At 50.6% G+C, this 16837-nt stretch overlaps 2 protein-coding genes and 1 long non-coding RNA gene across 6 annotated transcripts in view; 1 reads left to right on the plus strand and 2 right to left on the minus strand.

The window, feature by feature from the left end:
* Positions 1-6: 6 nt before the first annotated feature.
* LOC121349694 (mitochondrial uncoupling protein 3-like) lies at positions 7-1656 on the minus strand. 3 transcript variants are annotated; one of them, XM_041460385.1, is made up of 3 exons: positions 1634-1656; positions 420-546; positions 7-271 (listed from the first exon to the last, which is right to left on the minus strand). In XM_041460385.1, exons 2-3 carry the CDS (start codon positions 531-533, stop codon positions 23-25), a joined length of 363 nt encoding a protein of 120 aa, XP_041316319.1. In that variant the 5' UTR covers positions 534-546; positions 1634-1656; the 3' UTR covers positions 7-22. The 3 variants fall into 3 exon arrangements, with proteins under 3 accessions (XP_041316319.1, XP_041316321.1, XP_041316320.1); XM_041460387.1 differs by lacking the exon at positions 1634-1656 and adding an exon at positions 859-1002; XM_041460386.1 differs by lacking the exon at positions 1634-1656 and adding an exon at positions 859-1000 and having other exon boundaries at positions 408-546.
* A 694-nt stretch (positions 1657-2350) lies between these two features.
* C2CD3 (C2 domain containing 3 centriole elongation regulator) overlaps positions 2351-16837 on the minus strand; it is a 37841-nt gene continuing 23354 nt past the window's right edge. Inside the window, exons 24-32 of one of the 2 annotated variants that reach the window (XM_041460381.1) lie at positions 15812-15950; positions 15083-15147; positions 14193-14398; positions 13414-13514; positions 12372-12539; positions 11279-11487; positions 9429-10512; positions 8691-8793; positions 2351-3026 (exon numbers count right to left, since the gene is read on the minus strand). In XM_041460381.1, coding sequence (XP_041316315.1) covers positions 2955-3026; positions 8691-8793; positions 9429-10512; positions 11279-11487; positions 12372-12539; positions 13414-13514; positions 14193-14398; positions 15083-15147; positions 15812-15950 — 2147 coding nt within the window. In that variant the 3' untranslated portion in view covers positions 2351-2954. Of the gene's footprint in view, positions 3032-8690; positions 8794-9428; positions 10513-11278; positions 11488-12371; positions 12540-13413; positions 13515-14192; positions 14399-15082; positions 15148-15811; positions 15951-16837 lie in introns of both variants that reach the window. The other variant, XM_041460380.1, reaches the window with a different exon arrangement.
* LOC121349697 lies at positions 10509-11793 on the plus strand. Its single transcript, XR_005954584.1, has 2 exons — positions 10509-11207; positions 11331-11793. It is a non-coding gene; the product is annotated as an uncharacterized LOC121349697 (long non-coding RNA).

A 16837-nucleotide genomic window follows, 5' to 3' on the forward strand; every position in this document is an offset into this window, starting at 1 on the left:
CTCCCTGGGAAAGGGCAGTGCCTCAGGAAAGGGGTGCGCAGGGAAGTGCTGGACACTCACTCTCAGCGCCCTTGGGGGTGTAGAGCTGCTTCACAGAGTCGTAGAGCCCGATGCGGATGGAGGCGAAGCTCATCTGGCGCTGCAGCCCGGCTGCCAGCCCGCTGTAGAGGCTGCGGGCTCCCTCCGTCCTCACCATGGTGCTGAGCGTCCCCAAAACACCCCGGTACTGCACAGAGCTGATGGTGCGGGGGATCCTCACCTCGCCCTGGATCTGTGGGAGGGTGCCCACTGTATCACCCACCTTCCCTTCCTCCCCAGGTGTCTCCAGCTGCGTGGCAGCGGTGGCGTGCAGAGTCCCACGCCGTGTCCCCAGGCGCTCCCTTTGCCCGGGGTTTTGGGAATCGTACCTGCAGCCGCACCTTGGCGGTGTCCAGGGGGAAGGTGCACAGGTCAGCGACGCAGCCGGCCATCCCCGCGCTGACGAACTTCATGGCGGCCGTCGGGGGCACCTCGGGGGGCTTCAGACCCACCATGGTGGCAGGGGGGCTGGAAGGAGAGGAGGGTTTGTGGGGGAGCCAGCAGGGTGCATCAGGACAGGGCTTCACGTGGGTGTCCTATTCGGCGACGGAGGTGATGATGTGCCATGGTGGCTCTTGGTGGCTTTGGTCAATCCCTAAAACCATATCCCTGCCCTGTCTGCTCCCTTCTGTTGCAGGGAAACTGAGGCACAGGGCTTGCTCAGCATGGGATCACCAATGCCCACCCTTCCCTATCCCACCCCAGCCATAACAGGGGATGCTGGGTGAGATCACTCCCCCAGAGTGACCTGCCCGGAGCCATGTCCTTCTGTGGCCTCACCGTAGGGACCTCGGCACAGTGTTCAGCTCCTGCCTTGCACAGACAGTGCCCTGAGAGCCGGCCCCCTGGCCCCACCCTTATATAGCACCCAGGGCGACATTCCAGCAGCCACGGATCGGGTGACAGGAAAACAGCGTTCCCCCGGTGGCATTTCACTTGATGGGGCTGGGTCACCTGGCACCCGACTGAGGTGGCTGTCGCAGCCCTCGGCCCCCCTCCCGGGGCTCAGCCATGGGGAGGGGCGTCCTGCCCAGACCCCCTGCACTGGACTGGGGAGGAATGTCGGTTTTTACCCTAAAACCACTCTGGGAAGGACGAGATGCAGAAAACCCTCGCCCCAAAGCTTCACAAGTGGTTTGGGGGCAGCGCAGCACTGAGCTCTTTGTGCAGGGCAGGCTGGATCCCTCTGCCCGACAAGACCACGAGCCACAATCCATCCCAGACAGCTGCTGAGCTCCCAGCAGGATTGCCCCTGCATGGTGGAATGTGTTCCCCGAGCTCCGGTGGAGCTGGTGCTGGGTGAGCACCTTGGAGTGAAATCCACCATCAAACCCATGACACCTTCGGGAGCATGGCCGGGCACTGGGTCTGAGGCTGCCACGAGGGACTGGGCTCAGGAGAGAGGCTGGAGGCCAAGGTGGAGTGAAGAAAGGTCCCTTTTTCTCCCTTTTTTAAAAACTCAGTGTGTTTAACCCTTGGTGCTCATTAGCCCCACATGCAGAAAGGATGTGCCTCAGGATGTGCTGCGAGCCTCCACACTCAGGCCTGAACTTGCCTTGTTTGAGGAGGACTTTGGTCCTGACACCCTGGAGCCACCTTCGCTCCATCCCTCAGGCTCCAGACAAAAGCTGCCTGGCACTGACAGCCCTCTCCAGCTGGCTCCTGCCTTGTTTTCCTGCCCGGCTCCATGGCTGACCCAAATCTGGAAGGAAGACGCGGTTTACCTCATGCCCAAGATATAGCTCAGGGTCAGTGCTGTGACCTCGGCCATGGCAGTCATCCCAGCCCAGCTGGCATCCTGCCTGGGTCTTTTTTGGGGATGCCACCAGGAGAAAGCAGCCTGCACGTCACTCCTGTCCTTCCAGGGGACACTGGGTGCCTTTACCTTCCATCCTGACCCTGCAAGGGCAGGGAAAGGGGCCACAAGCACAGGGCAAGTTGTGCCAGCAGTGACTGACGCATTCAGGGCGTCCCCTGGGAAAAACAACACTGCAGAAGTGTGAGAAAAAAGGGATGCTGATCCTTTGGCTGCTGAAATCCTGAATTCCACGTGTGGTTTGAGAAGCAGCTCAGACTGGAAGTCACTTAGCCCACATGGGGCTGTGCTGCATGGTGATACTCAATTCCTTGGCAAAGCCCTGCTCTTTCCATGTGCTCCTGGCCACCCCTGATTCCAGCAGTGTTTCTCTGACCTGGAAGCTCATGTGGGAGAGACTCCAGTCTACTGTTGAGGAAAGGTTCCTGCCCTGGCATAGGGACACTTGGCACAGGCTGACAAGAAACCAGGGGAATTTTATTGAAACAAATGCTGGAGACAGCAGTACAAAAATAACTGAGCTCTGCTGGCATCAAAGTCTGTTCTCTGAAAGGTGTACAAAAATAATTTAAATATAAATATAAAAGTCTCATCTTTCTAGTCATCCTCTTTTGTACACCCACCAGATTTTACGGTGCCCTTGGCCTGTGTTCACACAAGCACTTTGGGCACCAGTGGAAGCAGAGAATTGTGTTGCCCACCAATTGTTTTTGAAAGGGCCATTTCACAGAATAAATCCTAAAACTGGACTACTTGGAGAGCAGATGGATCATGGGTTATCCACACAGGTGTGTCTCACTGGGGACCTGCCCCTACAAGACACAGCTCCCTGTGGGTGCCCACAGGCTTTAAGCCCTTCTAAATATGGGACTTCAATTAACTAACCAATTAGGCAAACTAAAAGCAGAGCCTGAAAGCTGCGGCTTCCACCTCCCCTTTACTGGGGGCTCCTCCTTTGTCCGTGCATCCGGCCATGGCTTAGGAAGCTCTGCTGTGCCAGCACTATTCCTTCTTGGAGAGCTGAGCAGAGAAGATCCTGGCGATTCTTTTGGCCTCCTCCTCAGAGAGCTCGGGGCTGGGCCTGGGACGGTTTGCTCTTCGGTAGGGGATTCCTCCAGGCACTGCTGCACTCCTGCTCTGGGGAGAGAGGGACCAGGTGTCAGAGCTCTTGGCTTCATGTCGTGGCAAACCACAGGGCTGTGCAGAGGGTGACAGGTTAGATACACAGGAAAAACCATCCCAATGAGAAAGAGAACGAGCTGAACCCTGGAACGGTGAGTGCCCACCCCTGGCCAAAGTCTCCCTGTATGAAGTCAAAGAATGGCAGTGGTGTACTCACTGGGACCTGACTGCTTTTTGGCTTTCCATTATTATTTTACTTTATAATTTCCAGAACCTGAAGACCAAATCTCACAGGGCAGAGGCAATGCTCTGTCAACAACAAATCCTAAGCCTGCTGACAGGACAAGGCAGGGAAGGGGTTTAAACTAAAAGAGGAGAGATTGAGATTAGATATTGGGAAGAAATTCTTCCCTGTGAGGGTGCTGAGGCCCTGGCACAGGGTGCCCAGAGAAGCTGTGGCTGCCCCTGGATCCCGGGAAGTGCCCAAGGCCAGGCTGGATGGAGCTTGGAGCCACCTGGGCGACTGGAAGCCATGGCAGGGGGTGGGTCTGGATAAGCTTCATGGTCCCTCCCAGCCCAAACCATCACTGAGTCCATGATAAACGGGATGGGCCAGGCTCAGCTGCCTGCAGGGACCCCAGGGCAGCAGCCCACGAGAGGAAAAGCCCTGGTTTAACCAGTGGCTTCTCCTCCGTGCTTGGCCAGCAGCCTCCCGGCAGCCTGGCTGTGTCCCTGGTGCTCCAGCAGCACGGGAAGATGAGTAATTTCAGCACACAGAGAAACACATTTCCCCCCAGCTTGTTCAGAGCGGGGCTGTGCCTGTGGAGCACGGAGAAGAGTGACCCTGCTCCGGGAGCCTTTAAGGGAGGAAGCTGGGGGCCCAGGAAGGTCTTTTGGAAAACTGATCCAACAAGCTGGCCTTTCACCTACATCCCTGGGCTGCTTCTCTGAGCCTTGGGAAAGGGCTCCTGAGGTGCCCAGCTCCCTCCCAGGAGAAACAGCTCCAGGACCCTGTTTTGTGCACTTTGAGATGCACTGTCTGGAGAGGGAAATGGCTTTTTCAGGAATAAGTGAGTCCTTGTGTTTGGTAACCTGTGCATTACAGCCTGCAGGTAAAATACTTCCTGTTCTCATTGCACATGGATAATCAGGAGAACCTTTGCTTTGCCCTTCTTTCTTCTTAACAATTCTCCAGGATGAATTTCCTAAACCAAAGTACAAGGAGCCCAGAGAGATTAAATGCAGACCTGGCCACAGCAGAAGCTTAAAAACCAGCAGAAAGAGCTGCTTGCTGGGCAAAGCACCTCCCTTGGACAGGGCTGTCCAGAGACCAGGACAGTAGCTCATTCTTCCCACACTGTTTTCTGCCCAAGGAACAGCCAAAAGGTCAGGAGTGGCTGGAGAGGGGCAGTGACCAGGCCCTCTGCTGATCCCTGAGTTCTGCACAGCACTTGAAAACATCTCTCCAGGAAACTCCCCCAATCTGCCAACTAACCCTATTTCAAAGGTGCACAAAACTGCATTTCCTGCCTCCCACAGCTCCCCTTTCCCATGTGCCACGTGTCCTGCACAGCCAGGGATGGAGAGCCAGCACCTCCCATTTTCAATGTAAGGAACAGAATCCCAGAATGGTTTTGGTGGGAAAGGACCTCAGAGCCCATCCAGTGCCACCCCTGCCATGGGCAGGACACCTTCCGTATCCCAGATTGCTCTAAGCCCCAATGTCCAGCCTGGCCTTGGGATCCAGAGACAGCCACAGCTGCTCTGGGCACCCTGTGCCAGGGCTCACCACTCTCACAGTCAGTAATGCCCTCCTAACATCTAATACCCCTAAAATGCTCTGTTCTCCAAAGCCACAAGAGCAGGTGCCTGATGCCATCTGATGTCACTGAGGTGAAGGAGAGCAGTCTGTTTGCTCCCACAGTCAGGAAACCAGGTGTGCTTGGAAAACACACCACTGGCATGTTTCAGAGATCAGCACCTGAAATACACCTCCTCCCATCTTCCCACCATTGCCCAATGTGCAGGCTGAAGTGGTGTTAGATGCGTGTGTCTATCCCAATGGCCTCCCTAAGAAGGAACTTCCAGCTGTGGCAGAGGTTTAACACCAGTTCTTGCTGCTGTTTCACATGTACAGGTGTGACCCAAAATGAGTGAAGTTTGAAAGCACCATTAACGCTCCCAGCTCAGAGACATGACCAGAATCACAGACTCATGGAATTATTGAGGTTGCAGAAGACATGTAAGATCATGGAGCTGTTCCCTCAGACCTGCCAAGGCCACCATTATCCCCTGTCCCCAAGTGCCACATCCACACAACTTTAAATCCCTCCAGGATGGGGGGACTCACCGCTGCCCTGGGCAGCTGTGCCAGGGCTGGAGAACCTTCAGGGGAAGAAATTTTCCCCAATATCCACTCTGAGCCTGCCCTGGCCCAGCCTGAGGCCGTTCCCTCTCCTCCTGTCCCTGTTCCCTGGAGCACAGCCCGACCCCCCTGGCTGTCCCCTCCTGTGCAGAGCCACAAGGGACCCCTGAGCCTCCTTTTCTCCAGGCTGAGCCCCTTCCCAGCTGCCTCACCTGCTCCTGGTGCTCCAGCCCCTTCCCCAGCTCCCTTGCTCTTTTTTGGACACCAAACCTTCCTGTGACCCATCTCCCAGGCAGTTTCTGGCTGCCAGTTTGCTGCCCTGCATAGTTTCCAGAGCACACATCTCAAGTGTCGTGTTTACACCGCTCCTCACCCCAGCACAGGCTCAGGTCAGTGCCCATCCAGGTCTCCCTGTCTCTCAGGCTCCAAGTGCCTGGGGCTCAGCCAGGAAGCACACGTGTTCCAGGGGGAAGATGCAAGAGGAAAGGGGACTCGTGCCCCGAGGATCACGCTCTGCTCCTCTCCCTGCAGGAATGGCAGCGACACTGAAACCAGCCCAGGATTCTGCTGTGCCTGTGTGCCAGGGGCTGGGCTACAGCAGGTCCAGGAGCACGTTACAGGCCATGGGGTCCTCCAAGGTCAAGGAATTGCAGTCTTGGAGGCAGAGGAGGTTTCAGCGCTGTGGCCCAGCGAGCTTGGCAGCAGCTGTGTTTGTGCACAGGGACGGAGGGCGAGCAGATCTGTGTCAACAGGCCACAACCCACCCTGGCACCGGCCTGGCACCTGCCCCTGCTTTCCAGCAAGGAAATCAGGCAAATCCAGCAGATCAAGAAGAAACAACACAACCAAGAAAGGAGGTTTTGGCTGTTGCTGCCGTTGGCATTTTGGAACATATAAATGCCTGTTTTAGTGAATCTGCCCAAGGCTGTGTTATTGCTAATTCACACCGAAGGTAAGTCTGTATGCACAAATATGAATTACTCTGAGTAAAACTGGTTTCCATATAAGTTTCTTATTCTGTTGGAATGTTCCTAGAGGTGAGAGGGAAAAGAATATCACTGCATTTGGAGAGAGACTTTAGCCAAGGGCCTGGAGTGCCAGAACAAGGGGAATGGCTTCCCACTGCCACGGGGCGGGGTTAGATGGGATACTGAGGAGAAATGCTTCCCTGTGAGGGTGCTGAGGCCCTGGCACAGGTTGCCCAGAGAAGCTGTGGCTGGTCCCAGAAACCTGGAAGCTTCCAAGGCCAGCCTGGAAAGGGCTTGGAGCACCCTGGGATGGTGGAAGGTGTCCCTGCCATGGCAGCGGGGGGGAACAAGAGGATCTTTGATGTTCTTTAGCACTCGAACCATTCTGGGATTCTGGCATTTTATGGAAAAGTTTATCAACTCTCAGATTTTTCAAACCTATCCTCTAAGCCCCCCTCAGAGCAGGAGAGCAGTGTGGAAGACAAGAGCTGGGAAGGACCCCAAGAATGGGAAGCGTTAGTTTGATGTAATGGGGAGAGAAGTGAAAAACAAAGAGGTTTTGTGAGGCTCTACAAAACTCTGATCCCTGGAAGGTGGTCACAGCTCCAGGCTGAGCCTGACCTGCTGCAGCACCTCCTCAGGGCACACCTCAGGAGCTGAGACCACGTTTTTGTCTCAAATGCTGCTCGCTGTGACTGCCCAGCTCCACAGCTCACCACTGCTGTGTCATTCCAGGAGGGAAGCTGGGGAAAGCCAGGGAGAGGTGGCAGGGGCACCAGGAAGGTCAGGAGACAAGCTGCCAGCTGCCAGGTGAGAGAGGGCTCAGGTGATGTCCCGAGGACAGCTCAGGTTTCAGCCTGGCTGTCACGCTTGTCTGCTGACCTGTGCAGAACCAAACCAAGGCCAGATTTAGAAGCTGATGTTCCGAAGGCCAATTAAAAACAAAACTATGAGGAAGCATTTTTTCTGAACTCTATACATTGGTAGCAGTGAAAAACTGGTTCTTCACAGAGGGAATGTGATGAACAAGGCACAACCAAATCCTGTCCCAGCCCATCCTACAAGTGCTGCAGCAAAGGATTAGTGCCAGCCAACCCTCAAATTAACGGCTTTAAGATCAAAATATCCAAATAGCGCCTTGCTAACATTTTACCTAATTAGGAATAATTTGCAGGGCTGTAGTTCCAGCCACTGAGCTCAGAGCTGCAGGCAGGGGGTTCAAGTAAAACTGATATTAGTATTAAACCACAGGTTTCTGTGCCTTCAGAGCTGATAGTGCCTGAGTCTGTTTTGATCCATCAGGCAAACTGCTCCCAGTGACATAAATGCCCCTTGAAGTGTTTCATAGCTGATATGGAGAGGAAGAAAGGCATCACCCTGTCTAGGAGTGGTAAGCAAAGAGCTGCTGCACACCCAGATCCACACCCACAGCAGAGCTGGGGCTGGAAAAGGATCACGGAATTCCAGAATGCTTTGGGTGGGAAGGGACCTTAAAGCTTATCTCATTTCAACCCCTGCCATGGCAGAGACACCTTCCACTGTCCCAGGCTGCTCCAAGCCCCATCCAACTTGGCCTGGAACATTTTCAGGGATGGAGCAGCCCTGTGCCAGGGCCTCAACACCCTCAGGGGGAAGAATTTCTTCCCAATATCCAATCCAAATCTCCCCTCTTTTAGTTTAAAACTGCTTCTCCTTATCCCATCACTACATGCCTGTGTAAAAAGTCTCTCTCTTTTTTATAACCCCTCTTTAGGAACTGAAAATAAGATAAATACATAGACATTGAAACAACTGAACCACAAACTTCTGACAGTAAATAAATCCTTATGAAGATAAAAAAGCAAACCCTGAGCAATTCACAGCTTTCCTGCAGGAGGAACAATCACTCAAGCCATTTTCTGCTCCCTGGGTCCCAGAACCATCACAGGATACCTCTCCAGGAACCCCCTCCTGCTGCAAACTCCCTCATTCCATCCTGGTCCAAAAGAGATAAACTGAAGCCATAATCACAAGTGAGAACCCCTCAGAACCAGGCACGTCACCTCACACTGAAGCACAAAGAAGTGCAGAGTGAGAACCTGCCACTGCCCCTGCCCCTGCCGGAGCAGCATTTCCTGAGCACGCTCAACAACTGGTGGATATAAAGGCATAGGGACCACAGAGACACAGCCATGGATGTTAAACCACCCTCACGGAGAGAAGAGGTGTCAGGAGAGTCCCCCTGACTCTGCTGGAAGCCATCACACCTGAGTGCTGGTAGGCCAAGGAAGGGAGAAGTTTTGTTCCTGCTTCAGGGAATGGACTGAGTTGGACAGTAAAGGAAAGGACATCCCATACTTACTTTTGGAGGTGTGGAAGGATGGGAAGAAGTGCAGAGCAGTCTCATGGAGGCCTCCATCTCCTGGGGTGGAAGGAAGAAGTTGGGAACAACAACAGGACCAGATCTGAGCAGAACTGTTCAGGAACAACCTTTGGCAGTATGCAGTTGCACAGAGGTCCAGGTGCAGAAAAAGCCTCAGCTGTTAACAGGTCCCAAACAGTAAATTTCATTTGTTTTAATCATTATTCCATTGTTCTGAACACGTGGTTCTCTCACCTGGGCTCGCAGAGCACAGGAAACTGACTCGCTTTAAAACAATACCTCACAAATCTGCAGAGGACTTCATCCTGCAAAGATTCCAACACTCACTCCAAGATTTGTAATTTGTGCAAGAAACATTAGGAAGTATTTTAAAGGCAAAATAAAGCACTTTCTTTTGATACAGGAGAAACACAAGAGCTCTAACACATGGGGAAAAATAACAGGGAGAGAAAATGCAACAAGATGTAGCAACTACCCAAAATGAAGTGACTCACAAATCACAAAATTTGCTGGCTACAGGTTTCAAGAAAGTCATCACTACAGTGTGTGAAACAGTGTAATGGGGTCCTCCAACACCCTCCCAGATCACCAGCTCTGGATTCATTTCCCAGGGAAGAACTTCACATTGCACATTTCTCTGTCCTGAGGCCAGGGAGACTCTAACTAAGCAGAGGAGCCATGCAATGCAAGAGTGTTTAAGAAAAGAGTAAAGGATACAAAGTGATTTTTTGTTTGATGGGGTTTTCTGAGCCTTCCACTGGGTCTTCACTGCTGTCATCAGGGAAGCTCTCACTGTTTCTTTCCGAGCCAGCTTGGGCAGATACACTCTGAGGACAGTTCTCATCAGAGCCACTTCCTTCCTTGCCTTGATGATCTCCATTTACAACCTCAGCATCTTCCTCCTCCCCTCTCTCAGTGGCTTTTTGATTGGTCAAACCCATGTCTCCTGAGGATGGCAGCAGCTCCTTGGAGCCTGCAGGGAACTCCACACTTTTCTGTATGGGTTCAGTGCTCAGTGCTCTGCTCCAGAGGCTCGGCTCAGCTGGCAGAAGCAGCTCCCTCTCCGCTGCTCCCGTGCTGCTGGGGAAGGTCTGGCAGTCTCCTGCTGCTGCTCCCATGCTGCTGGGGAGGGTCTGGCAGTCTCCTGCTCCTGTTCCCGTGCTGCTGGGGAAGGTCTGGCAGTCTCCTGCTGCTCCCCAGGGGCTGTTCCCAGCCAGGTGGGGGCTCACGGGTGGGCTCAGGGCGCTGAGCACGCTCTGGCTGTCCCCCTGCAGCATGCTGGACAAGGTGCTGCTGTTCCCTCTTTGGAAGCAGCCCACATCCATGGAGTGCTGATCCTCTGCCCTGGGGTCCAGGGGCTGCAGCTCAGCCCCCTGCCCTGTTTCGGAGATCACGCTGGACCAGGGGCTCGTCCTGTCTGTCATGGTTGTTATTTCATTTAGAGTCCGTGGCTCTATAACATCTTCTTCATATTCCTCTTCACTGTGTGGCTGGATGGCAAAAGCCCCTTCCTTTTCCTGGACATCACCCTCTGGATGCTCATCTCCAGGGACAAGGGGGCCTAGGAGCTGGTGCAACAAGTGTCTCCCAAACACGGGTCTGCCGGCACGGCACGGCGGCCGCGTGCCACTGGGAATGCTGGCATCTCCAGCTGGCACAGCTGGCATCTCCAGCTGGCCTCCAGGAGCTTCACTGCCTCCTTCCTGCTTCCAGCTGGGGACCTCCAAAGCACCCAGCTTCCTGCTGCTCTCCTGATGCACGTCAGAAGCTTCCTTGCTGTTTTTAGTTATAGTCTGCAAGTCTGGTTAACAAAAAACAGCATCAGTAAATGCATGGAGCAATAATTCAGCTTAAGTCTGATTTATGTGGGTTTTTGGCAGAAAGTTCTAGATGCAAGGATGGTTGGGAGCTAAACATGCACAGCTTTGCAAACACTGCTGATGTAAGCATGCTCTGCTCTGCTTCCCACTGACAAGGGCAGGGGAACAGAAATGCTCAGGAAAAACAGAAGCATTGAGGATGAAATTAATGGGAAATTTTACAAATTCTTAAAAAAGCCACAATCACTTATTTTTGCTTCCCAGTGAGCAGATCCTACTCACTGCTTGCATCCTCTGAGAATTGAGGTTGCCAGTATTAGGTCAAGTGGCCAACTGTTTTGAGGCAAGTCCTGCTCCAAGGGAATGGTGGGGGACATTTGGAAGTGGAAGAGGAAGAGTCTGGAACAGATTGTAGAGGAGGGCATGTAAAAAAGCAGTAAAAACAATTGCTAAGGATGAGAAAGGAAACAGAAAGAGCAAAACCTTGGAGAACAAAGAGCAGGAAAAAAGAAGATCAAAGTGGCAGAAGAATGGCAAATTCTGGCATAACAGGGATGTGCCCTTCATCTCTTGGAAATGCTGCTTCCCTGTAGGAAGCCATGGGCAGAAAAAGCATGGAATACCTTTCCAGCTGGCAGCAACTGCAGCTCTGGGCTCCAGTTTATTCTCTGCTCTGGTAAGTTATTTTAAAAGCACCAGCAGGGATTTGATTTCCTTGTCACTTTGCTACTCACAGCAACAACTCACCATTGATTAGGCTGCTGACCTGCGACACCAACTGACTAGATTTTTCCAAAAGATGGCAGCCTTTGGGATCCACTTCTCTGCTCGTGGAGCCCTGATGGTGACTCTCCCACTCCTCATGGCCTGGTTTGGACGTGCTGAAGTCGGGAAGAGACCTGGTCAGCTTCTCACTGAAGTATCTCTGAACCTCATCCAGCTCGCTCAAGTTCTTTCTGCAATCAGTGGTAAAAAATTCGGTCAGAGAGGGAAAATGAGCCTGTGGCAGTTGGGTTTAAGCTGGATCATTCCAGCCAACAACAGGTAAATATGCAAATAAAAGATTAAAGGTTTTTATTGAAAAGCAGATCAGTAGGCAAGTGTTGAGGTTGCTCTAAGCAAGAGGATAACAATCCAGAACAAATCCTGACTTGGCTATGAAACTTGGGCTGGAAGCTAAAAAAGAGCTAGTTCTAAGCTTACTTAATCAAAGGAGTGGGATTTGAGATGACCTTCCAATAAAAGTCAAAAAGCCAAGGATATTCTGTGACTTACATCTGAGCTAGATAAAAAGGATTTCTATGTGTTTAAGATCTAGGGATTTTAAGATACTTTGCTTGTGGTAGGGATGAAGCACCTCAGGAAGTCTCTGTCATTCCTGTATTCCTACAGATAATAAATACTATTTTTCTAAATTTACACCTCATTTAAACCTAGAATCTAGTCAAGAGAACACTGCTTCTAGCAAGAAGAAAAACATCCTGATGGGAAAGCATACGCTGCTCTGTGCACCCCAAAAATGCTCACAGGCTCACCCTTGTGCCTGTGGAAGGCAGCTGAAGGGACTGGTGGCTCCACAGCGCCTGTTCTGTGACAGCAGCACCAGGGTGGACAAACCCAACCATTCCCTCCCGACTGGGACACACTGCTGCTGCTGTTCCCCTGGCAGCTCCCCACCCAGCCCCTGATTTTCCAGCCTGGCCTCAACCCGCCGTGACCGACACCGGAATCTCTTTGTGGGTTATCCCACCCTTTCACTCCCATCTCCTCAGAACTGCATCCCTCACTCCCATCTCCCAGCAGGGATCCCTCGCTCCCATCTCCCCCAGGGCTGTGGTACCTGAGCGCGGTGAGGAGCGCGGCGCGCGAGGCCGGCGCAGCCGTGTCCCGCCGGGCACGGTGCCCGTTCCCGTTCCCGCCCGCCTGCTGCAGCGACTCGTGGAACCGGCGCACGTTCTGCATGTGCTCCTCGTGCCGGGGCGTCTGTGTGCCAGGGGGGCCAATCCTGCTGAGAACAGGCCTCTGTTTAACACCAAAAACCAGACTGGAACCGCTCGCTGTGCAGAGTCTGCCACCTAAGAACAGCCCATGTCCTGAAATCCACAAGAGCTGCCGATGGATGAAGCGAGTCCTTCCAAATGTGCACAGGAATGTCATTTACTGTCTCAGACTTATACCAAAGTCAGGTTAGTAGTGGGGCTGGTAGGGAGCTCCCACGCCTGCTGGCAGCTCCCAAGGCAGCTGTTCAGATCCCAGAGTGGCGGCACACAGTCCCTCTAAACTTCAAAGACACATATGGGAAGAGGATCATCTCTGTAGGCTAAATAAACAAATAATAAAGTAAGACACTCTCACTCATCTGAAGGGACAGAAAGCAGGAATTACTGCAGGATATCTGACAGTCCCCCTCCTGTAATAGGCAATACTACAGCGTTTCACCAGCTGCCATTCACTGGTCATGGACAGAAATTCAGGCAAAGTAAATGGGATGCATCAGGAATACTCTATTCTAAGTTAAACTTACTAAAAATAAAACCAAATACAGACACAACCCTCATTCTTATCAAGGTCTGGAGAAAGTACCTGCCAGCTTCAACAAAGGCACAGTTTAAATCCTTATTTACTAGGTGGAATTGAAACAAATCAGGAAGTATCAATGACAAGGAAAGAACATCTGGGCTGTGCCAAAAGGAACCTGTCCCAGGACTGCTGCCTCCTGCACCCCTCTCTCACGGGGAAAGGGAATGGCCATTAATTTTTAAGCCCAAACACAGTGGACACACTGACAGGGTGCACCATTTTTCCAGTAGAGTCAACTGGCTTTAGAGAGGTATTTCTGAGACCTGAAAATAATCAAAAAGGTTGTCAGCCTGTGGACTTACTGCTCTCGAGCAGGAACACCGACTTCCTTTGACAAAGAATGCAACATCTGCTTGGACAAGTTTGTAGAATTACTAGGACATGCTGGAAAGCTGACCTTCACCTAGGATGAAAAGGGAAAAGGAACACTGTACATGAGTCTTTCACAATAAGAAAATAAGAGAAATTAAGGTATTATCCTGCTGATCTATCACAACTTCAGGTTTTCTAAATAGCTTTAAATTTTCAAATGATTTCCCCGCACTCCCTCCATGCTATCAGAGAGTAAAGTGATGAAAAGTAGGATAAAGGCTGCATTATATGTCTGTAACACACCCAAGCATATCTGGGAAGTCTAGAGAATAAAGAAACCCCCCCCCCCAAAAAAGGCAAATATCCCAGAAAAATATTCCTGCCAAATTAGATATTTCCTAACCAATGAAAAGCTGAATCTACTGTATGTTTCTGAGCACCAGCTGTCACCCAAAGCAGCAAACACAACTATGCCATGCTCCCAGACATCCAAATGCACAGAATACTCTCCTAAAAAAAATCCCCCACACCCATGAAACAACCACTGAGTGAAGGCACTGGGATGCTCATGACCTGGTTGAGGAGCTGTAACTAGCACTGGCCAGCAGCTACCATGGAAACCTGGAGCAGAATTCCTAGGGAATTAGGTGGTTTTGGTACATTTACGCAGACCGGCCCATGACAGTGCTGTGAATTTGCTCGGGAAGCCAGAGTGCTGATTATTAGCAACCCAATGAAGTGTGAGAGGGGAGGACATGGAAGGACATACAGAGGAACTTTCCGGCTGGCTTCGGGCCCTGGCCTGCCTTTCTTCTTTGAGATGGTTTATATTTTGGAGAGGGGACACGGCCACTTTAATCTGCCCTCGGCACTGCCCGCTGAAGTCTGTGATGTTGTACCACCCGCACACCAGCTGGAAGCCAGAGAGGAGAGGAGAGAGGTCCACGGATGCAAATCCTATCACTCGCTCCGACTCTGGGGAAGAAGGACACAAGGCACATGCACACTGATATCAATCATTTTCAGGAATGCTAAAACACAGCCCTGGAAACGTGGCTTGGAAGCTGACCCGAGGTGCAGAACAATCCTGTCCAACAGGGGGATCTTGTTTGGGTGACCTGGGTTACGTTCAGCTAAAAACATCCCTGCACAACAGTGAAAGCCAGGGCAGGGAGAGGGACTGGCAGCAGAAGCACAGAGTGCACCCCGTGCTCTGCATACACAGGAAGTTTATTTTTGAAGCAAAGATCAGACAGCTGAACTTCAATGTGCAAAAAGAAAGAAATAAAAGTATTTGGCTACAACTGGCTGGCCAAGCTTCAACCAACTGCAGCAACAACAAACAGCACGTGAAGGAAGCAGTTCAGAATTTCTTTCAGCAGGAAAATCCAGCCTCTAAAGCACCATCAAAATAAAACCAGAGAGAATAAGGATGAACCAAATCCTGTAAGATGATTAATGGGAAAAGGAGGATTCCAAGGGCCAGGAAATCTGTGGGTATTTATCTCTGGTATTCTTCTTGTACAAGGCAAAAGATGGCATTACAATTCTACTCTCCTATTCACTTGACAGAATTTATTTTCCTTGCATGAAATACAAAAACCTAAGGAAGGGGATGCAGAAAACACACTCCTCTTAATACTGCACCACAAACTTTACCTGCTTTATGCCACACTTTGAAGACCAAGGTTTGCTGTGGATCCAGGAGAAGCTCTTTGGATAATCTGTTAGGAACAAAAACCATAATATTTTATGCAAAGCAGGAAAAAGCAGTAAAATGCTTCTGAGGTTTCAGTGCCATTTTATCTACCCATTTTATCTACAGTTTCTTTCTGTACTGATGGGGGCAGGAACAAAACAAACCCCAAAATTACTGAGCCTCAAAGCACAACACATCACTACATAGTTCAGGCTTCTGCTTATTCAAGAAGTATTTCCCTCTCCTCACTCTTGCTGTACATTTAAAAGATAGGACAAAGGAATTGTGAAGTAATAGAAATACAGTTTATTTCATGACTCAGAAACACAGTGACAGTAAAGCACTGGGGATATGGTTCAAAGCTGTAATGTTTGAAGTTCAGTGCTGGAGATAAAAAAAAAAAAACAAAAGGAAAAATGAAGTGTTAAATGTAGAACAGTTTTTAAGCTCTTTGAAGGGATTCAGATCTTAGAAACACTGGAGGAGACACAAGACTGGATCACACAGGTTAATCCTGAATACTGCCATGTATGGCTTGATCTGCTGAGGTTCCTTGAAGCAGCCAATTCATCTTTTTAAATTTAAGCTCAGATATCCAGGCCTGAGCTAACAAACCCCCAGCCATAAGCCCTTTTCACACCTGCCTGGCTGTCAGACCCAGGGAGTGTCTGTGAATCCCCCCCTCTCACCTTGCCTGCTGCTGGAAGTCCCAGACTGGGGAGTCTGTGTTCCCCACCACTGGAGTGGTTACTGGGGCATCTGCTCCAGCAACAGCAAACGACACACAGCTGCTGGGGGCTGCCACTTCCCGCTCTGTCAAGGGACTTCCTGAAGTGACAGAGAATTACATGCAGACTTTTTAATTAATAACAACAACAGTAACAAAATCTAAAGGCAGTTCAGCAATTAAGACCACACAGCTGGCTAAGAAATCCACCATCTGGAAAATATTCCTTTTCACTGGTGGAGCTGATAGCATGTTATGTTTACAGTGGAAGCAAATATTACATGAACCTTTCACAGGGCAGAAACTGGAATATTCAAGGGAGAAACAGAAAAACCATTTGCCCAAAACCATCTAAGAAGTCAGAAGTAAAACTAGGAATACAACCCACGTCCTGAGGACCCTATTCCAGTGCTTGAGCTACTCTCCATGCTGCAAGACAGAAATATTTAAATATTTCTGCAGTACTCAAAAGAAACCTCCTTTATATCATCAAAAACTTGGCAATAACAAACAAAACTGCACCAGTTTTTCAAAGACTATGAATTCCAGAAGATTCTAGAATTATTACAAAAATGCATCTGCAGGGCTCAGATTCTTTTAGAGTTACATACCCTTAAATCATGGCTTGCATTTGACTCTTAGCTGTGTTATCAGGGGAAGAAAAGCTGAGTACAGTGAGCCAGCTTTACAAATTTATTATGTGCTAATTTTCAGGAGTCCATGAGATAGGGGCATCTTGGGGTTTAGTTATTCAGTCAATGCTTAACCTGGAGTTTAGCTATTCAGACAGTGCTTAATTTCAGAATTCAGCTGTCATCTCCAACAGGTAACATTAAATTGTTTATATTTTGTAGTTTATTAATGAAGACAGGTTGTATAGTGCAGCCTCCTGCTTTCCCTGTACTCACACAGTGACTGGGGCTGCAACACCACAAAGCCAAGTTAAAAATCAGTGCCTGCCATTCCCTCTGCTGGAGCAGGAACAGAT

The sequence above is a fragment of the Pyrgilauda ruficollis genome, unplaced genomic scaffold (genome assembly GCF_017590135.1).
Source record: "Pyrgilauda ruficollis isolate IOZ18807 unplaced genomic scaffold, ASM1759013v1 scaffold143, whole genome shotgun sequence".
Lineage (NCBI taxonomy): Eukaryota > Metazoa > Chordata > Aves > Passeriformes > Passeridae > Pyrgilauda > Pyrgilauda ruficollis.